The 17442-nt window shown below is 67.1% G+C and overlaps 1 protein-coding gene across 1 annotated transcript in view; it reads right to left on the minus strand.

The window, feature by feature from the left end:
- The window catches only part of DNAH17 (dynein axonemal heavy chain 17), an 89674-nt gene that overhangs the window by 773 nt on the left and 71459 nt on the right, over nt 1-17442 (minus strand). Inside the window, 15 exon segments of the mRNA XM_028520107.2 lie at nt 866-1091; nt 1414-1557; nt 2031-2213; nt 3204-3386; nt 3744-3923; nt 6765-6956; nt 10954-11181; nt 11817-11944; nt 12817-12965; nt 14100-14293; nt 14822-14944; nt 15467-15637; nt 15758-15898; nt 16074-16238; nt 16770-16974. Coding sequence (XP_028375908.1) covers nt 866-1091; nt 1414-1557; nt 2031-2213; nt 3204-3386; nt 3744-3923; nt 6765-6956; nt 10954-11181; nt 11817-11944; nt 12817-12965; nt 14100-14293; nt 14822-14944; nt 15467-15637; nt 15758-15898; nt 16074-16238; nt 16770-16974 — 2612 coding nt within the window.

Genomic DNA, 17442 nt, shown 5'->3' on the forward strand with positions numbered 1-17442 from the left:
GCCTGCCAGGAGCGCAGGAACGCTAAACGGGGGGTTGCAGACGGGCCGCCGCTGGGGGCGCGTGACTGCCTCTGCCCACGGCGCACCGGGTGCACACTCCACGCTGCTCCATCGTACGCCCGTGACTATCGGAGCCTGTGCTCAGTGCAGGCTGGTACCACTCCGCGGGAGTCACGGGGTCAGCAGCCCCGGCTCCGCCCCCTGCGCCCTGTGCACCTGCGCAGTGCGGCCCCCACACATGCGCGCGCCCCGTTCTGCCTTTACCCGGGCCGCTGTTGTGTCTGCCCCCAACTCGGTGATGGTTACGTTTCCTGTCTGTAATTAATCCCGAAATAAACACGGAGGAGGGCAGCATGCCTGTCGGTGGTGGTGTGGGCGCGGGGCCCTGACGCCGCCCAGCGCAGGGTGGCACCACTCGCTGAGCAGGGCGGGCCTTTGTGGTGGAGCCGCTGGCCCTCGGCTCAGGGTGGCACCGGGGACACGGCCTCTCCCTCCTGCTGCTCGGTCCTGGCACACAACACCCCCCTCCCACCCCCCGTGGTGGCCAGCCCTGAGCTCCCCTGCTTGGTGGGGGTGGGGCGTGGCCAGGGGCCCTCACCACTCACCCTCCAAATGCACCTGTGTCCTGGGGTCCCTGCCCTCCCTCAGACAGGGCCTGCCGTGGGGGTCCAGCCTGCTCCTTGCCTGGAGGGCCATGCTCCCGTCCCCCAGACTGGGCTGGGTCTGTCTGTGGGTCCCGTCACTGTGCCTGGTCCGCTCTGAGCGCCCGGCCCCCGCCCCGGTCCCAGTGCACCCGGCTGTGGTGGCCCAGAGCCCATGCCGGCGGCCCCGGGGCCGCGCCCCTCACACCCCTCACACCCCTCACCTTCCATGAAGAGCCCGTACACATAGGAGCCCTCTCGGGGCGGGGCGGTCACGTCCTCCCGGTTCTTCTTGGTCACCTCCACGGACAGACACATCCTGTCCAGCGGCCACTCGTTCTTCCTGGCCATGGACTGCATGATGGCCGTGAGGAAGGACTGCGGGTTGAAGAAGCCGGCCAGCCACACGGTGGTGGGCAGGGCGAAGTCCGTCGTCCAGGCCTCCAGCTCCTGCGGGGGGCGGCGGGGGGGAGGGGAGGTGAGCGGGTCACGCGGGGCCTCCACCAGCCCCTCAGCCGGGACCTGGCTCCCTGCCTGGCTCTGGTTTACGTGGGGGAGCAGGAGGCTAGGACCACGGGCGGATGGGGGGCCCGAGAGAGGCTTCCGGCACCCCGCCGCTTCCAGCAGCGGGTGCGGCTTCCTGGGCCCCGCCAGCGCCGGCTACTGCCGGTGGGTCGGGGGGAGCTGCTCGCGCTTCCGGCGCCGCCGGTCCCGCTCTGACCCAGCCCAGCCCCGCTTCGGGGCGCGCCGAGGGCCAGGGGCCAGTGCTCACCCTGATGCGGAGCAGCAGGTCGGCGTACCAGGCCGCCAGGCCCATCATGGAGGGGTAGGCCCGGGACACCCACGAGTCGGGCACAGTGTCGTAGAACAGAGCCGTGGACAGGTCTTCCATGTCGGTCGTGATGGTCAGCTCCCCCTGAGGGACGGGCAGGCGGGTGGGCTGTGGCACTCGGCTTGGTGCGGGGCTGGTCCGCCCCGGGCCGCGTTTGGCCGGCTCTGGGCAGGCAGGGGGCACCACCCGTGTGTGTGGTGAGGGTGTGGCCGTGTGTGGGGTGCGGGCTGCTGCAGACGCCCTGCAGTGGCCATACTGGCACCTCCTGCCACGGACGGCCTGCTCTGGACGCACGCAGCTCCACGCCGGGGACGGCAGGGCCAACGCCGCAGGGCCGAGCCGCCCAGCCGCCTGCAGACGGTGGTTCGTTGTGTGGTTGAGGCAGTGAGTCAGCCTGCGGCGGCCAGCCCGGCCCCTGCAACCTGTCCCCAGGCCAGCTGACCCTTCAGTGGCCAGCCCGATCTCTACGGCACGGCCCCGGGCCCAGCTGACCTCTTGGTGGCCAGCCCGACCCCTGTGGCGTGTCCAGGGGCCCAGCCGGCCCCTGCGTCTCTTACCTTCAGCCCCAAGTTCAGCTCCTTCAGCGACCGCCGCATCTCGTTGGTCAGGATGTTCATGCGCTCGCACTCCTGGAAGGCGACCACCACGTAGGGGGTCTTCTCGGCCGCCTTCGCCATGATCTCGGCCATGTTGAACATCTCCGGGGTCTTCTCCAGGATCTCGTCCAGCACAGCCTTCACCTGGAAGGCGGCCCCAGCAGCCCGGTCACTGCCCCGCCCGCCCTCCGGCATCAGGGTCAGGGCGCCCGCCCCCCGTTCCCAGCCCCGACTCTGGGAGCAGAGGCGGGGGAGTTGCCCGGAAACCAGGGCCACGTCTGACAAGGGGAAGGGAGTCTCGGCCCACAGGCTGCAGGGTCCTGGCCTTCCGACACTCAGCCTGCTCCCCCGCGGGGTCACCGGGCGGTCGTGGTGTTGGGCGTTGGCCGTCTGCAGGGACAGGCCTGCAGGGTGGCCAGCAGCACGCCCTGCCCGTCAGCAGACTGCTGGTGTCCGTCCTTAGACCACCAACACGGTCACAGGGCCTAGCAGCACTGAGGGTCTTCCAGGCAAGGATTTGCTCTCCAGCCCTGGCCGGTGGGGCTCAGCGGACTAAGCGCCGGCCTGCGAACCACAGGGTCACCAGTTCAATGCCCAGTCAGGGCACAGGCCTGGGCTGTGGGCCAGGTCCCCAGTAGGGGGCGCATGAGAGGCAACCACACATGGATGTTTCTCTCCCTCTCTTCTTTCCTCCCTTCCTCTGTCTAAAAATAAATCAATAAAGACCTTTAAAAAAAAAAAGAATTTGGTCTCTTTCCCTGGAAGCCCACCACTTGGCTGGCTGTGAGTAGCGCTCGTCACAAAGGGCGGAGGGTGGCGCCTGCTGAGGCGGCTGAGGCGGGCCAGCCACGTGGGGACACAGTGGACGCCCTGACGGCCTCAGTGCTGCTCGGGTGCCCCTGGGGCTGCCCGCTGCCGCCGTCCTCGAGCCTCGGGAGGGACCGTCCCGGGTTTGCGTGCAGAAGGCGTGCTGGGGTGGGCGGGGCAGGTGCTCCCCGGCCCGCGAGCCTGCACCTGCCCCAGGGTCTCTGGCTCTGAGGTCTGAGCGTGGTTGCTGACCGGTTCCAAGGGCCGCCGCCAATCAGGGCGCACCCCGTGGCCCCCGCTCCCTGGTGCAGAGCATAGGGCCCCTACCTTCTCCTCGCGAGACACGCCGGTGCCAGCGCCCGAGTCCGTCTCCTTGGGCTGCATCTCCAGGACCGTGCGGAACAGCTTCTCCGAGGTGACCGTCAAGAAGCCAATCTCGGCATTGGGGTGCAGGCCGTACAGGTAGGGACTCTCGGGGGGCAGGTTCTCGTTGATGTACTCATGGTACCCCTGAGAAGGGCGGCAGGTGATCAGCGGGTCAGCAGGCTGCCCAGGTGGACCTGTGTGGGCCGGGGCCTGCCTACCGGAAACCCCCCCCCCCATCTCACCCTCTGCACACACCTGCGGCCCCCGACCCTCCTTCCCGGGCCGCTGCCCTTTGCTCCCCAGCTACTGGACTGACCTCCCCAGCCCTGCCCCCGTCCCCCACCCAGAAGCTGCGTTTCAAACCCTCCTGGGTTCCCTGACTTCTCTGACTTCTCCCCCAACGACTGGTGCCCCCTGGAGGACGCCGCTGCCCTCTGGCGCCGGGCCTCCCAGAGTGAGTCCGAGTTGAACGGGTGGCCCGCCCTCGGGAGCCCCCCTCACCTTGTAGTCCAGGTTGGGGGGGATGTGGAAGCCGGGGGCCAGCTGCACCTCCCCCTCCAGCATCTCCACCCGGATGTACTCCAGCAGGTAGGTCCTGCAGAGCCGCCGGTCCCAGTCGTCCGTGATGTGGCCGCCGTACATGATTTCTCCGAACAGGTAGCGGAGGTCGTCCCAGGGCACCTTGGGGGAGAGGGTGGAGGCAGTGGGGGGGGGGGCGCACCCAGCCCTCCGCCTGCCCCAGTGTGAGGTTGACTCCCGTGCAGTGGGGTCCTCCGCGCCCGCCAGGGTCACCTGCGTCCCTCCCCACCCCGCCGTGTCTGTCTCAGGCCGCGGGGGACGGCCCTGCTCTCTGCGCTGTGTGGCTTCTCCAGAGCTCTGCTGCTGTCCGCGGCCCCTCCGGTCCCAGCTGGCCCCCTGCATGTTCCTCCCGTGTCGGCCACGCCCCGTGGCGTGGGCCCCGGGACTCCTTCCCTCCACCCCCACTCTGGCAAAGCCGTCCGACGCCACAGCAGCGGGTTTAGACTCCTGAGCAGCACCGAGTGGCTCTCTGGCCGTGAACTCCAGCTCGTCTGGTCTTGGGGGTGGGGGGACGGTCTCCCGTCGGGTCTCACGGGCAGTGCCCCGGCCCCAGGCCCCTCGAGCGCCCCTACACCCCGACCCTGGACTCCCCGGGGCCCACGGAGCAAAGACCCCGCTGGGCAGGCGGGGGACCCTGCCGGTGGCGTGCGATCACACGTCCTGGCTGTCCGGGTCCTGGGGTCCAGCCCAGCGAACCGGCTTGCCAGCCCGGCGGCGGCCCATCAGCTGCCCGTCTGCACCCGTCCAGCCTCGGCCGCTGTGGCTGCACCCCGTTCTTCCGGCTGCTCGCCGAGCGCCGCAGCCACTTAGCCGAGAACGTGCCTCCAGAGGCGTCGGTGTACCCGTCACCAGGGAGACGGTTCACGCCAGCTTATCCCCAGCCCCCGGGGGCAGGTGCTCTCTGCTGATGCCGGGGCTCCCGCAGCGCCCGCCCGGAGTGGCTGTCTACCGCATGCCGGCGGGTTCAAGGTCACCGAATAAAACCGAGTCGACTAATCAGTTGTCTGATCTGGTCTCGTGAATTTTCAGTTGTCATATTGACGTTCTCACGACTCGTGTTTCTCTGCTCGGCCACCTTGGGGGGTGCTGAGCGGCTGCTCTGGCACCGGACTGTTCCACTGCCTCACAGCGTGGCAGCGCTGCTCCTCCTGGGGGCACACCCCACCCCGCCTCCCTGGCCCCCAGAGAGCTGCCCCCCGGGGGGGCACGGTGCGCTCACCCCAGGGGCGCCTGTCGGACATGGCACCGGGCCCCCGCAGGGCGTCTGAGCAGGCCTGAGTTTGTAGCAGACACTCAGCGTGGGAAGCACAGATCTCCTTCCTCCGGGTCGGAGGGACCGAGGGACAGGGGTGACGCTGTCACTTAACATTTCCGGGGAGTTCGGGCAAAGCAAGTGCCCGCCCGATGTCCCCACCGCCCTCCTGCACCGCCCCCATCCCCGGAGTGCAGGGCGCAGCCTGGACGCGGGTGTGCGCACGCGGGAAGGGCCCGAGTCAGCCTCTAGCAGTGCCACGCTCCCACACGAGAGCCCCTGGAGACGGCCGCTCTGACACGGGCCCGGTGACAGGGGACACCCTTCCCGTGGGCTGTGCGTCCACTCATGTGTGAGCGTTCGGCTCGGAGCCGGTCCCCGCTGAAGTGACCACCGCCCCGTCTGACCACTGCCAACGAGAGACGACCGCCCCCTTCCCTTCCCCCAAAGAGCGGCTCCGGGACCTGAGGCCACCTCGGGGGTGGAGGGTGGGGCAGGGGGTGCAGGAAACGGCTCCTGCCCCCTGGGGCCTCCTGCCTCCCCCGGGTCTCCCCTGGGAACCAAGCAAGCAAACGGCATTCCGAGTTCAGACGTGGGTGACAACCCCCATGAGAGGCGCAGTTTCCCTGCCCGCCCCCCCAGGTCTAGGCTGCCCAGGCCGGGGGGTGCCCCCTGTCAGCCACGGGCCAAGGTGACCGTAGGCCATCCGAGGTCGGCAGGCTGTGCGCCAAGGTGGTGTGACAGCACAGGTCACCAGAGGTCACTGCGGGGCTGGGCTCCCTCCCCGCCCTGCCTCCAGCTCCCTCACAGCAGGGAGGGGAGCAGCAGGCCTCCCGGGCCTGGCCACGGTCACCAGGCCACGGTCACCAGGCCACGGTCACCAGGCCCCGGGGGGTCAGCTAGTGGGGGGTGGAGCTGCGCTGCAGCCCCAGGCCCCTGGCCCCAGCGCCCTTCCTGACTGCGCCACAGAGGTTAGGGGCAGCCTCCCCGGGCAAGCCCAGCCCTGCTCTGGCTGCCTGTCCTCCTCTCCCCGGCGCTGGGGGCCACAGTCCTTGCCGCTGTGGCTTTGGGGGCCTGATGAGGAGCGGAGCCCAGGGCCTCCTCCTGGGGCTCAGGGGCAGGTGCTGCGGCAGGTGCTGCAGCAGGGCCCAGCTTCCTGGGACGAAGAGCCCGACCAGGTCATGCGAGGGGAGACGGGGAAACTGCCCACAGTCCTGGGTGGTGGCCACGCCCCGGGGGTCTTAGACAGGCTGCCGGGCCAACCACCGGGGGCCCGAGCCACTCACTGCGGGCTTGGCCCCACACCCGAAGCCGCTCTGCGACTGGGGCCAGCCCTGCTGTGCCTTTGTGGCCGGCCGGCCGGAGGCCATTCCCGGGGGGCGTGCCGCTTTCTTGCCCATCCTCTCGGCGGAGCACGCCTCACTGCACGGGCACGCTCGGTGGAAACGCCGGGAAGTGGCCCGTCCTTCCTGGAGGGACACTGACCCAGCACCAGCCTGTCCCTGTTCACCCCGCCCAGGTCCCGGACACCTGACCCTCGCAGAGCGTGACGACACGCAGAAACACTGCCCCACGGCTGACACTGGTGGGAGGCGACCCTTCCAGTCCACGTCACTGACGTCTCTCGAACTCGGGGCACAGCCCAGGGCAAAGGGAGGGGGCGCTGAGCTGGGCCGGGGGCCCGCCCCTACCTTGGGGTTGGCCTCCAGGTAGTTGTACAGCACGTTGATGGAGATGGTGAGGTCCCCGTTGTTGAAGGGGTACGACCTGTTCCAGCCCTGGGCCCCAAACTTGCGCCTCTCGGCCACCACCGCGTGGAAGTAGCAGAGGGCGAACAGGATGCACTTGAACTCGATCTCCTTGGTGCACATCTCCAGGGTGTCCTGCAGGGGGCGCACACTCTGCGTCAGGCAGGCTCCACAGAGCAGCCAAGCTGGGGACCAGGGTCCCATCTGCCAGCTGCTTCACAGAGGGTGGGGTGCAGGTGGGGTGGGGGCTGCAGGTGGCGGGGACAAAGCCATCAGCGGCTCTGGGTCGTCTTTTGAGTCTCTTGGGTCTGGGTCTGCAAAGCCTGGGAGAGGAACCTCAGGACTCCCACAGAAAGGGTTTTATCCAAACTCATGAACCGACCACAGTTCAGTCTGGGGCTCCCTGGGACACTGCTCCCCAGAGGACAGCCCCGGGCGTGCCCAGCACCCCCACCCCGTCTGGACAAACAGCGCCCCGCACGCTCCCTCTCAGGTGTGCCCCCCCCCCCCGGGCGGGGCCTGCCCTTCCCAGCCGGCAGGTGCTCCTCGAGGAAGGACAGGCCCGCTCCAGGCTGGGACTCAGGTGCGTGAGATTTTACTGATTAACCATCAGTCTTTGCTAAGGGGCAGCTGTTGAACGGACGGAGGCTTCTGGAAGCTCAGCTGCGTCTTGTTCATCCACTCAAGCGCTGGCTGAGCGCCTTGAGCTAGAAGGGGGTGAGGGGGCGGGCGGGGAGCTACCAAATGGTCACCACGACAGAGAGAAGCGCAGGGGAAAAGGCCCCGGTACACAGAGGGGGCGCCCCTCACCCTGGGGAGCTGTTCCAGGGTCTCAGAGACCCAGGAGTGTTCTGTTCCCAGACACCCCCCAACCCCCCCGCCCCTGGCTAGTGCTGACACCGCTGACCTCAGCTGCCTCTGCCTCTGCACCCGCTGCCCAGCGAGCCCTGGCTCAGGCGCCCCCTGAGCCCGCCGCGCCCTGGGCGCACAGCGGTTACCACACGGCTCTCCCTGCCTTCGGTCCTTGTGACTTCACTCACACCCTGGGGGTCCTTTGCAAGCCAGTAGGGGGTGTGTAGTCAGCGAATCAGCTGTTTCCACTCATCATTTCATGTGCTCAGTCGGAGACAGGAGCTGCGCATTCTTGCCACAGTGAACTCCGCAGGCAGATGGCTGTGCTAGGGGTTACTGGAGAAGCAGGGTTTCCAGCTCGGAAAAGTTGTAGACTCCAGCCCTGGCTGGTGTGGGCCAAAAATTCACTGGTTCAATTCCTGGTGCGGGCACATGCCTGGGTTGTGGGCTGGGTCCCCAGCTGGGGTTGTGTGATCCATGTTTCTCCCCCTCTTTCTCCTTCCCTTTTCTTCTTTTTAAAATAAATAAATAAAATCTTGCCTTGGCAGATGTGGCTCAGTGGACTGAGCGCCGGCCTGTGAACCAAAGGGTTGCTGGTTCCATTCCCAGTCAGGGCACACACCTGGGTTGTGGGCCAGGTCCCCAGTAGGGGGCGTGCGAGAGGCAACCACACATGGATGTTTCTCTCCCTCTCTTCTTCCCTTCTCTTCTCTCTAAAATAAATAAGATCTTGCCTTGGCTGGTGTGGCTCAGTGGATTGAGCACTGGCCTGCAAACCAAAGGGTTGCTGGTTCAATTCCCAGTCAGGGTGCACACCATGCCTGGGTTGCAGACCAGGTCCCCAGTAGGGGATAACCTTCTCCTTTCCTCTGGCTATTTTTAAGATTCTCTCCTCTTTAATCTTGGCTAATGTAATTACGATGTGCCTTGGTGTGTGCTTCCTTGGGTTCAACTTCTTTGGGACTCTCTGAGCTTCCTGGACTTCCTGGAAGTCTATTTCCTTTGCCAGTTTGGGGAAGTTCTCCTCCATTATGTTTTCAAATAAGTTTTCAATTTCTTGCTCTTCCTCTTCTCCTTCTGGCACCCCTGTGATTCAGATGTTGGAACATTTAAAGTTGTCCCAGAGGTTCCTAAGCCTCTCCTCATTTTTTTGAATTCTTGTTTCTTCATTCTGTCCTGGTTGAATGTTTATTTCTTCCTTCTGGTCCAAACCATTAGTTTGAGTCCCGGTTTCCTTCCCATCACTGTTGATTCCCTGTGCATTGTCCTTTATTTCACTTTTCACAGCCTTCACTCCTTCCTCTGTTCTGCAACCACACTCAACCATTTCTGTGAGCATCCTGATCACCAGTGTTTTGAACTGTGCATCTGATAGGCTGGCTATCTCTTCATCACTTAGTTGTATCTTTTCTGGAGCTTTGATCTGTTCCATTTGGGCCATATTTTTTTGTCTTGGCACACCTGTTACGTAGTGAGGGGCGGAGCCTTGGGTGTTCACTGGGGCGGGGCTACCACGTCCCTGCGTTGTGATGCTGCGTGTGGGGGAGGGGCCGAGAGGGAACTCTGCCTCCTGCTTGGCTCTCAGCGGGCTCTCAGTCCCTTCCCCCGCTTCCCACAAGCACAGTGGGCCCTGCTGGTGCCGATTCCTGGGTGGGTGGTTTGTGCACGCTCTAGACCCTGTGGGTCTCTCCAACAAACTCTCCTGTGAGGCTGGGAGTTTCTCCCGCCACCGCCTCAACCCCCACAGGTGTTTTCAGTCAGAGGCTTTGAGGCTTCATTTCCCTGAGCTGGAGCCCTGGGCTGCTCGGCCTGTCTTGCTCCCCAGTTGTTCCTCCTGGTTTACCCACATGCAAACGCAGGGCCACCCGATTTGCCAACTGCTATCTCACTCACCTAGTCCGCCAGGCGCCGCCTTGCCATGAATCCTCTCTGCCCGGCTGCCCGGCTCCGCCCCGCCCACCAGTCTGGATGAATGTTTCTTCTTTAACTCCTTGGTAGTCGGATTTCCATACAGTTTCTATTTTTATGTTTGTTTTTTTGTTTTGTTTTCAAAGTTTTTGTTGTCCTTTTGGTTGTGCAAGAGGCAAACTGTATCTACCTACACCTCCATCTTGGCCGGAAGTCCGTCTTTCTCCCTCTCTTCCTCCCTCCTTTCCCCTCTCTCAAAATAAATAAATAAAATCTTAAAAAAAAAAAGTGGTTTTAGCACTGGGTGGTGTGGCTCAGTGGATTGAGTGCCTGCCTGAGAACTAAAGAGTCGCCGGTTTGATTCCCAGTCAGGGCACACGCCTGGGTTGTGGACGAGGTCCCCAGTAGGGGGCGCATGGGAGGCAACCACACACTGATGTTTCTCTCCCTCTCTTTCTCCCTTCCTTCCCCTCTCTAAAATAAATACATTCAATAAATAAATAAGTAGATAGAATAGAAAAAGGTTTTAGACTCCAGCTTCACGATCAAGGGTGCGCACCCAGAAAACTCCCGCGTGCAGCAGAAGATGGCAGGTGCGGGGAGAGGGGACACTGGTGGGGAGGGTGAGGAGACGGGGGCCAGGATGCCGGGGAGGGCGGCCGAGAGGGTAGCGGCCTGGGGCCGAGGTGTGGGGGAGGGGAGGACTCGCGTGAGTCAAGACCCGGGCCACAACGGAGGGCACAGGCCCTCAGATCAGGGCCGGTTGAGGCCCCTGCGTCCCCCCCTGGAGGACCAGGGCGCCTGGGTCAGCATCTCCCTGAGGTAAGTGGGGGGACCTGCTTGGGGAGGGAGGGAGACGCGGACTGAGCGCAGAGCCCAGCGCGGCCACGAGGAGGAAGGGTCGGGTCAGCGGGGCCCTGTGGCACGGCCAAGCCCAGTGACCATCACAGATCCACCCTCGGGAACTGGGCCCCTGCCTCGGGTGCCCGGACACGCCAAAGCCTGGGACTGCGTCCACCGGGGCCGCCCTCGAGGGCCGGGAAGCCGAGCGGACGCGCGCATTTCCGCTCTGACAGCTGTGAGTGGTGGGCACGCCCTCGGCTCTCGGCTCAGTCTCTCAGGGACATGTTGGCTGTGCAATGCGGGGTGCGTGCGTGTGTGGGTGTGCATGCGTGAGTGTGCGTGTGTGTGCATCACAGGCGGTGTGGACGGGAGAGAACCAGAGAGGAGCGCCCTCCGAGTCCAGGGTCTGACCCTCGGCGCAGCAGACCCAGCGATCCCGCGCGCTCTGGGGCCCCTGGGCCGCCCAGACGGGGACGGGCCCTGGGCGCGCGCACGCACGCACGCACGCACGCACAGGAAGCCGCCCTACCTGGGTGAAGAGGTCCAGCGCCTTGTGCAGGTTGGCGTGCATGCCCGTGGGCGGCTCGTTGGTGATCTTGATGGCGTTCTCCAGGATGCCCTGCGGGATGATGTGGGACTCGGGCGTGGGGGCGGGCTCGGCGCTGATGAACACGCGGTAGTCGCCGTGGCTGCCGGCGCTGTACCGCTCCAGCTTCTTGTCCAGCGTGCTCAGCCACCGGGCCACCAGGTGGATGTTCTGCGGCCGAGACGGGGCTCAGCGCCCGCCCCTCGCTCTGCCCTGCCCTGGGCCCCCAAGGACAGGCCGCGCGGCCGTGTCTGCCCCCGACCGGGCTCTCCCTACCTGCGCTGCACCCCCCACCCCGGTGTCCACTCTTATGGGGGTGCCTGGCGTGCGGGGCGATTTCAGCGGAGCAGCTGCAGCCCCAGGACTGATGCCTCCGCTCAGTTAACCCAAGACTCCGGCCTTTACAAAGCCCGCCCTGCCCGCCCTCGGCCCACACCGGCTGCGGCCCCGCGGTCCCAGCCCCCCGCTGGGAGGTCTGGGTAAAGGAGAAGGGACCGGGCGAGGCCCCCTGGGCTGAAGTTAGCCACACTGCGGGCTCTGCGGGAGGGAGCCAAGCGGCCTGGAGGTGGGAGCGGGACAGCAGGATCGAGGAGGGGCTGGGAGGTGGCTGCACCCAGGATGGGGGTCCTGCTGGGGTCCCCCCAGAAAGGGATGCAGAAGTCTCCCCGCCGTCGGCTGGGGGCAGGAGGGGCACTTTGCCGCTGGAGTTCTGTGCTCTTAACCATGTCTAGCTGAACGTGGGGCGGGCGCCTCCCGCCCGCCGGTGACAGCGACCCGCGTGGCCCTGGGGCTCGGGAGCCCCGCACCTGCAGGATGACCCAGTGGCCCTTCTCCGCAGCCACGTCCAGCGCGTCCTCAGCCACCACCTCCTGGCCCTGCCCCAGGGACACGTTGTGCAGCTTCCCGTTGTCGATGGTGAACCCCAGCTTCTTCCCTGGAGGGGAGGAAAACAGGGCAAGGCTGGGGGCGCCTGGGGGGCGAAGTCTGGGCCCCCCCCCCCCGGTCCTGCAGCTGGGATGCCCACGCGCCCCCTCATTGGCCTTTGTTGTGGCGAAACACGTATGGCTCCAAAGCTGCCACTTTAAATGCTGCCCTAATGTGCGCAGCGCGGTGACGCCCAGTATGTCCACGGTGTCAGGCCGGCCTCCTGGTTCCGGGGCATTTTCGTCCGCCCGGGAGGCGACCCCGCACCCACGGAACAGTCATTCCCCACCCCCCTTTCTCCAGCGCCCAGCGGCCGCCCATCCACCTTCTGCCTGCGGATTCGCCCATCGTGGAAGCTTCGGACAAATGGAGTCACGCAGGCCGGGGCCTCTGTGCCCGGCACCCTCCCCTTGGCACAGTGTTTCCAAGGTCCACCGCAGGGCGGCACGGCAGGGCCGCGCTCCTTTTTCACGGCGGAGTAATATTCCACCCCGCGGATCGATCGCACTGTGATCGTCCCTTCCTCAGTGGAGGGACATCCGGGCCCCATCTGCCTCGTGGGCGTAGTGAGTGGCCGTCTGTGTGAGGCGCTCGCTTGAACGCCTGCTTTCGCTCCTCTGGGGTCTGCGCCCGGGAGCTGGGGTGCTGGGCCGTGCGTCACTCTCCGTGTAAGGCACTGACGCGCCGCCACGCTGCCTCCTGGGGTGGTCGCAGCACCGCACGCCCCCGCCAGTGGGGCCCCCGGCTTCCCCCTCTCTCCCCCTCCTCCCTGCACTCGCCACGTTCCGGGTTTGTGGTCACAGCCGCCCCGGGTGTGTGTGGGGGGGGCACGTCCCTGCAGGGGTCCGGGTGTGCCCCCCCCGGCGACCCAGCCGCACCTACCCAGGGCCTCCACGTCTTTCAGGGGGTCGACGCCCGGGGAGAGGATGAAGAAGATGGGGGTGGACGGGCTGCTCTCCTCGTAGGACTTGGAGAACTCGACGCTGCGGCCCTCCACGAACTTGCTGCCCATCTTCTCCTCCACGAAGTTCCTGGGGGGGCGGGGGGTGGGGGGACACGCCGGGTCAGCGCGGACCTGGGGGGTTGGGGGGAGGGGCCGTTTCTCGGTGGGCTCTCTAAAGCGGAGGAAGGCCCGCTGTCCGTGTGCAGGGGCGGGCGGGCGGCCCCGTGCGCACAGGTGCGGGGCACACCAGGCCAGCCGGCCGGGAGGGAGGGAGCGCAGGCCAAGACGGGGCCGAGCTCGGGGCTCACAGGGGGTCACATCCCGGGGCCAGGGGGCCCGAGTGCCCCCGGGAAGTGTTCCGTTTCCGCCGCCTCCCTGGGCCCCATGCAGGTCCCGCGGGTGGGGCAGACGAGGGTGGCCGGGCAGGGCACAGTGCAGCTAGGCCTCCGCGCCCCCCACGACCGGGGCAGGGCTTGCTGAGGAGGAAGGAGGCCCGAATCCCGGGCGTTTTCTTTAGGGACCACACCGTGCGGCCAGAGGACCCAAGGGAAAGAGTGGACTTGATGTAAATCTCTCCTCCCATCTTGACCCCCACCGCCCCGGGGTCCACCAGGGCCCTTCCCGTGGGGGCCCAGTGCTGCCTGGGGTGGCCTTCGGGGGCGCGAGGCCTCCTGCCCCGCCCCTGACCTGAGGGGGCGGAGCCGCCGTGTTCTGAGTGGGGGGGGGGGCAGCCCGAACTCCCAGGGCTCCTCTGCCCACCCAGGCCGCGCCCCAGGGAGAGCTGGCCCACCTGCAGGCCGGGGGCCCTCCGAACTCGCTGGGCACCCGTGAGGCCCTTCGGGGGGGCCTGTTCACCCAGAGGCCCCCCCACAGTGCCACGGGGAGCCTGCGGCTGGTGCCAGGCGGGGGGCACCCCAGTACCTGCAGTCGCCGCCCCCCCACTCTGGCCTTCGCTGGCTTCTGACCAGGACCAGGGCTGCCCCCCCTCTATGCCCCTGGGGGGGTGCGCCCACTCTTTCCCACCCCACGGGAACCCAGTTGGGGTTCGGTGGGGGGCGCCTGGCGCGGGGGCCAGAGCTTCGGTGCCTCCGTGTCCCCCTCTTCCCCTGTGCGCCGGGGTCCTCGCCGAGCCAGGCCACGGAGGCACCGGTGCCGGGCGAGGTGGAGACAGTGGGCCCCTCCGCCCTGCGCCCCCCCCCCCCCAGGCCGGGCGGGGGCTCACTTGATGGCGTAGGTCATGCGGTCGGGCCGCATGCACCGCACCATGCACAGCTTCTGCAGGGCCGTCTTGTTCTTCCACTCCTTCGGGAAGACCTCCTTCTCCGGGGCCTCCGACTCCACGAACTTCTTCCAGCGCTTGGCCGACCCCTCTATGTCGTTGTCCAGGTTTTTGAACTCGTCCATCTCCGAGAGCGCCTGGGGGGAGGGGGAGGGGGCCCTCCCGCGCTGAGACCAGGCGCCGCCGGCGGACCGCAGGCGGGGGGGGGGGGGGGGGGGGGGGGGGGGCAGGGGGCCAGGGAGGAGGCCTCTCCTGGGGACCGACTCCGGCCGCTGCTTCTCCAGAGATGTCCCCCACCCTGCAGTGGGACTGGCCCCCCCAGGCTGTTCTGGGCGGAGGGAGACAGGCAGGGCCCCTGCACGTGTGTGCCCAGGCACCGGGAACAACCCGGACACTGTGCCTTCTCCTGGACACTGCAGGTGGGGAGCCTTTTGGGGGGGCGACCCCTGGACTCGCCCTGGGGCTCAGCCTGTGCCGTGTGGGGACCACAAAACGTTGCTGTGTTCAGATAGGAAAGAGGGGTCCCCCTGGATGGGCGGGCAGCCTGTGTCTCAGGGCCCCGCCCCGGTGCCCCCCGGTTCCACTGAACGGCACAGCCGGTGAGCCTGGGGGGCACCCCCAGCGGGAGCCGGGAGAGGGGCCGGCGTTCCCGGCCAGGCGCGCACCTTGATGCCGCCCCAGCCCTGGTTCTGCAGGAAGTCCACGGGCGACACCACGCCGGCCTTGAACGGGAACCGCAGCAGGAAATCCAGCTCCACAGGGTTCAGCTCCTTCTTCATGGACAGAACCTGCAGGGGCGGGCGGGGGTGCGGGTTGGGCAGGGCCACTCATCACGGGAGGGGTGGGGAGGGGCGGGGAGGCGCCTGTGGCCTGTCCCGCCCCCTCGGGTCAGGGCAAAGCTTGGTCTTCGCCTTTATTTTTTAACCATTTTATTTATTTATTTTTAAAGAGAAGGGAAGGGAGAAAGAGAAACATCAATCTGTGGTTGCCTCTCTCGCACCCTGTACTGGAGACCTGCCTGGCAACCCAGGCAAGTGCCCTGACTGGGAATCGAACCGGCGACCCTTTGGTTCTCAGCCCGTGCTCAATCCATGGAGCTACACCAGCTGGGGCTGTTTTGTCTTTTTAAATCGTGGTAAAACGCACGTAACAGAATACAGCATCCGAACCCCAGTGAAGGGAGTGACCTTAGAACAGTCACATTGCTGCACGGCCCTCACCCGAAGGAAGGGGAGCCCGGTGACCCCCGCCTCCGCCGGGGGGTTGCTCCCCCGCCCCCCCGAGTCGTTGGGCGCGGGGGCACTCAGTACCTGGAAGGTGACCTGGGCCAGGAAGATGAGCTTGTCCCGCTCGAAGAGCCCGCGGGCCGTGTACATGAAGACGGAGTAGGTGATCTCATCCGTCAGGTTGGTCACCCGCTGCCGGACCTCGTCGGCGGGCGCCGTCCTCTGGATGGCTTTCTCGAAGACCACGTGGAAGGCCTGGGGACGGCGGGCACGCCCACGGAGGCTCCAGGACCGGGACCCCCACCCCCAGCCGCTGCCTGCCCCGCCCCCTCGCCGCCCCGGGCGTGCCCGGCCCCGCTGGCCCCACCGCCGCACCTTGAGGGAGAACTGGTAGATGGGGTTGATCTTGTTCAGGTCGTTGAGGATGAAATACAGCAGTGACGCCCTCTCCGCGGCCGGCCGGTAGCTCTCTCTGGCCTCGTTGATTTTCGCCTCCGTGATCTTCGCCTCCAGCACCTGGGGACCGACCACAGGGGCCGCAGTGGAAGCGAGGCGGGCGACCCCCGAGGGCAGGGGGGCCGGCCTCCCCGCCCTGGGCGCCCTCGGCCCACGGCCGGCCCGGGGTGCTGCAGCCGGGCCCCTCGCCAGCCCAGCGGCCAAGCCCGCGTGCCCTGGCCTGGGGCTGGCCCACCTTCTCCTCGATCTCGCTGGCCGTGTGCTTGGTGGTCTCCAGGTTCTCCACCAGGGCCGTGTCTCCCAGGAAGTTGCCGGAGGCGGCCGACAGGCGGGCCAGCAGGGAGTCCTCCAGTTCCTTGAGAACGATCTTGAACTCGTTCTGAGACTTGGTAAGGTTCGCCTGCGGGCGGGGCAGGCGTGGGGCGGGGAACCACCGGTGGGCTCGGCCCTGCCTGCGCTGACACAGCGGCGGACGGGAGCCGGCCGGGGCGGGAGCCCCCAGCTGGGCCAGTGGCCGGCCCCCACCTCTGCAGCTGCCTGTCATCGGCCACGGTGTGACCAGGGCTCGGGGACCAGGGGAGAAGCGTGGGTGCTGGGGCCGCTCGGTGCCCTGCGAGTGCCCTGCGTGGGCACTTGGGGGCCGGCAGTGAGGCCAGCCTCGCGGGGCAGCCGGCTGGCGCTTGAGGCCCCTGGGCACCACCATGCCTCCCGGTCTTTCCCAGAGGCGGTCGTGTCATTGAGAGCCACACGTTGGGGCAACCAGGAGGGAGTGGCCGCTCTCTTGTCTGAAATGCAGCTCAGCGTGATACGCCGAGGCGGCTTCGCAGGGAGACAGAGAACCAGGGAGCCCCCGACCGTCACCCGCACCCCTGTCTGTCCTGGAGCCGCCACGCCCCGGGCCCCCCTCTGTGGCCGACGTCGGGCCTCGTACCTTCAGCTGCTCCAGATCCGGGCGCTCCTTGGCCACCACGGCGGCCAGGAGCTGGTCCTCGAGGCCGTCCCTGGTGACCAGGAAGTTGATGAGGGTGCACTGGGCCTGCATCTCGGGCTTGTAGTGGGGGTTGAAGTACTTGGTGTGCAGGATGAGGCGGAACTGGGGGTGGTACTCCACCTCCTTGTCTCCGATCTTGATGTACCTGGGGGTCAGCGGAGCAGGGCTTGGAGGGGCGGGGCGGGGCGGGGCGGCCGGACAGACACCGACCGCCCCGCACGCCCGCACGGTGGCCGCTCCCCGCTCGCTGCCGCCTGGCCCCCTCCCGCTGCGGCCGGGAAGGAACGGTGACTTCCTCTGCCCGCCGTCCTCTCTTCTCTGCCCCGTGGCCAGTCCGGCTGGGAGGTGCGGCTGCCCTGACCCCGGCTGGCCAGTTCTGACCTTTACGGCAGTGTGCGCCCCCCCGGCTGCAGGGCAGTCTCCCTGGGGCGGGGAGGGGGGCAGGGGCCCGCTGCAGAGACGCCCAGCGGGGGCTCGCCCCAGAGGCCGCCCGCCACAAAGGCCCACGCGCCCACTGCCGAGTGCCGGCACGTCCCGGCAGCTCCCAGGGCCGAGCCGGGTGTGGGGTCCTCCCCGGGGGCTGCTTCTGCCTGGCGCCCCACGCTGCTGCTGC

This window comes from Phyllostomus discolor, chromosome 8 (genome assembly GCF_004126475.2).
Source record: "Phyllostomus discolor isolate MPI-MPIP mPhyDis1 chromosome 8, mPhyDis1.pri.v3, whole genome shotgun sequence".
Classification (NCBI taxonomy): Eukaryota; Metazoa; Chordata; class Mammalia; order Chiroptera; family Phyllostomidae; genus Phyllostomus; species Phyllostomus discolor.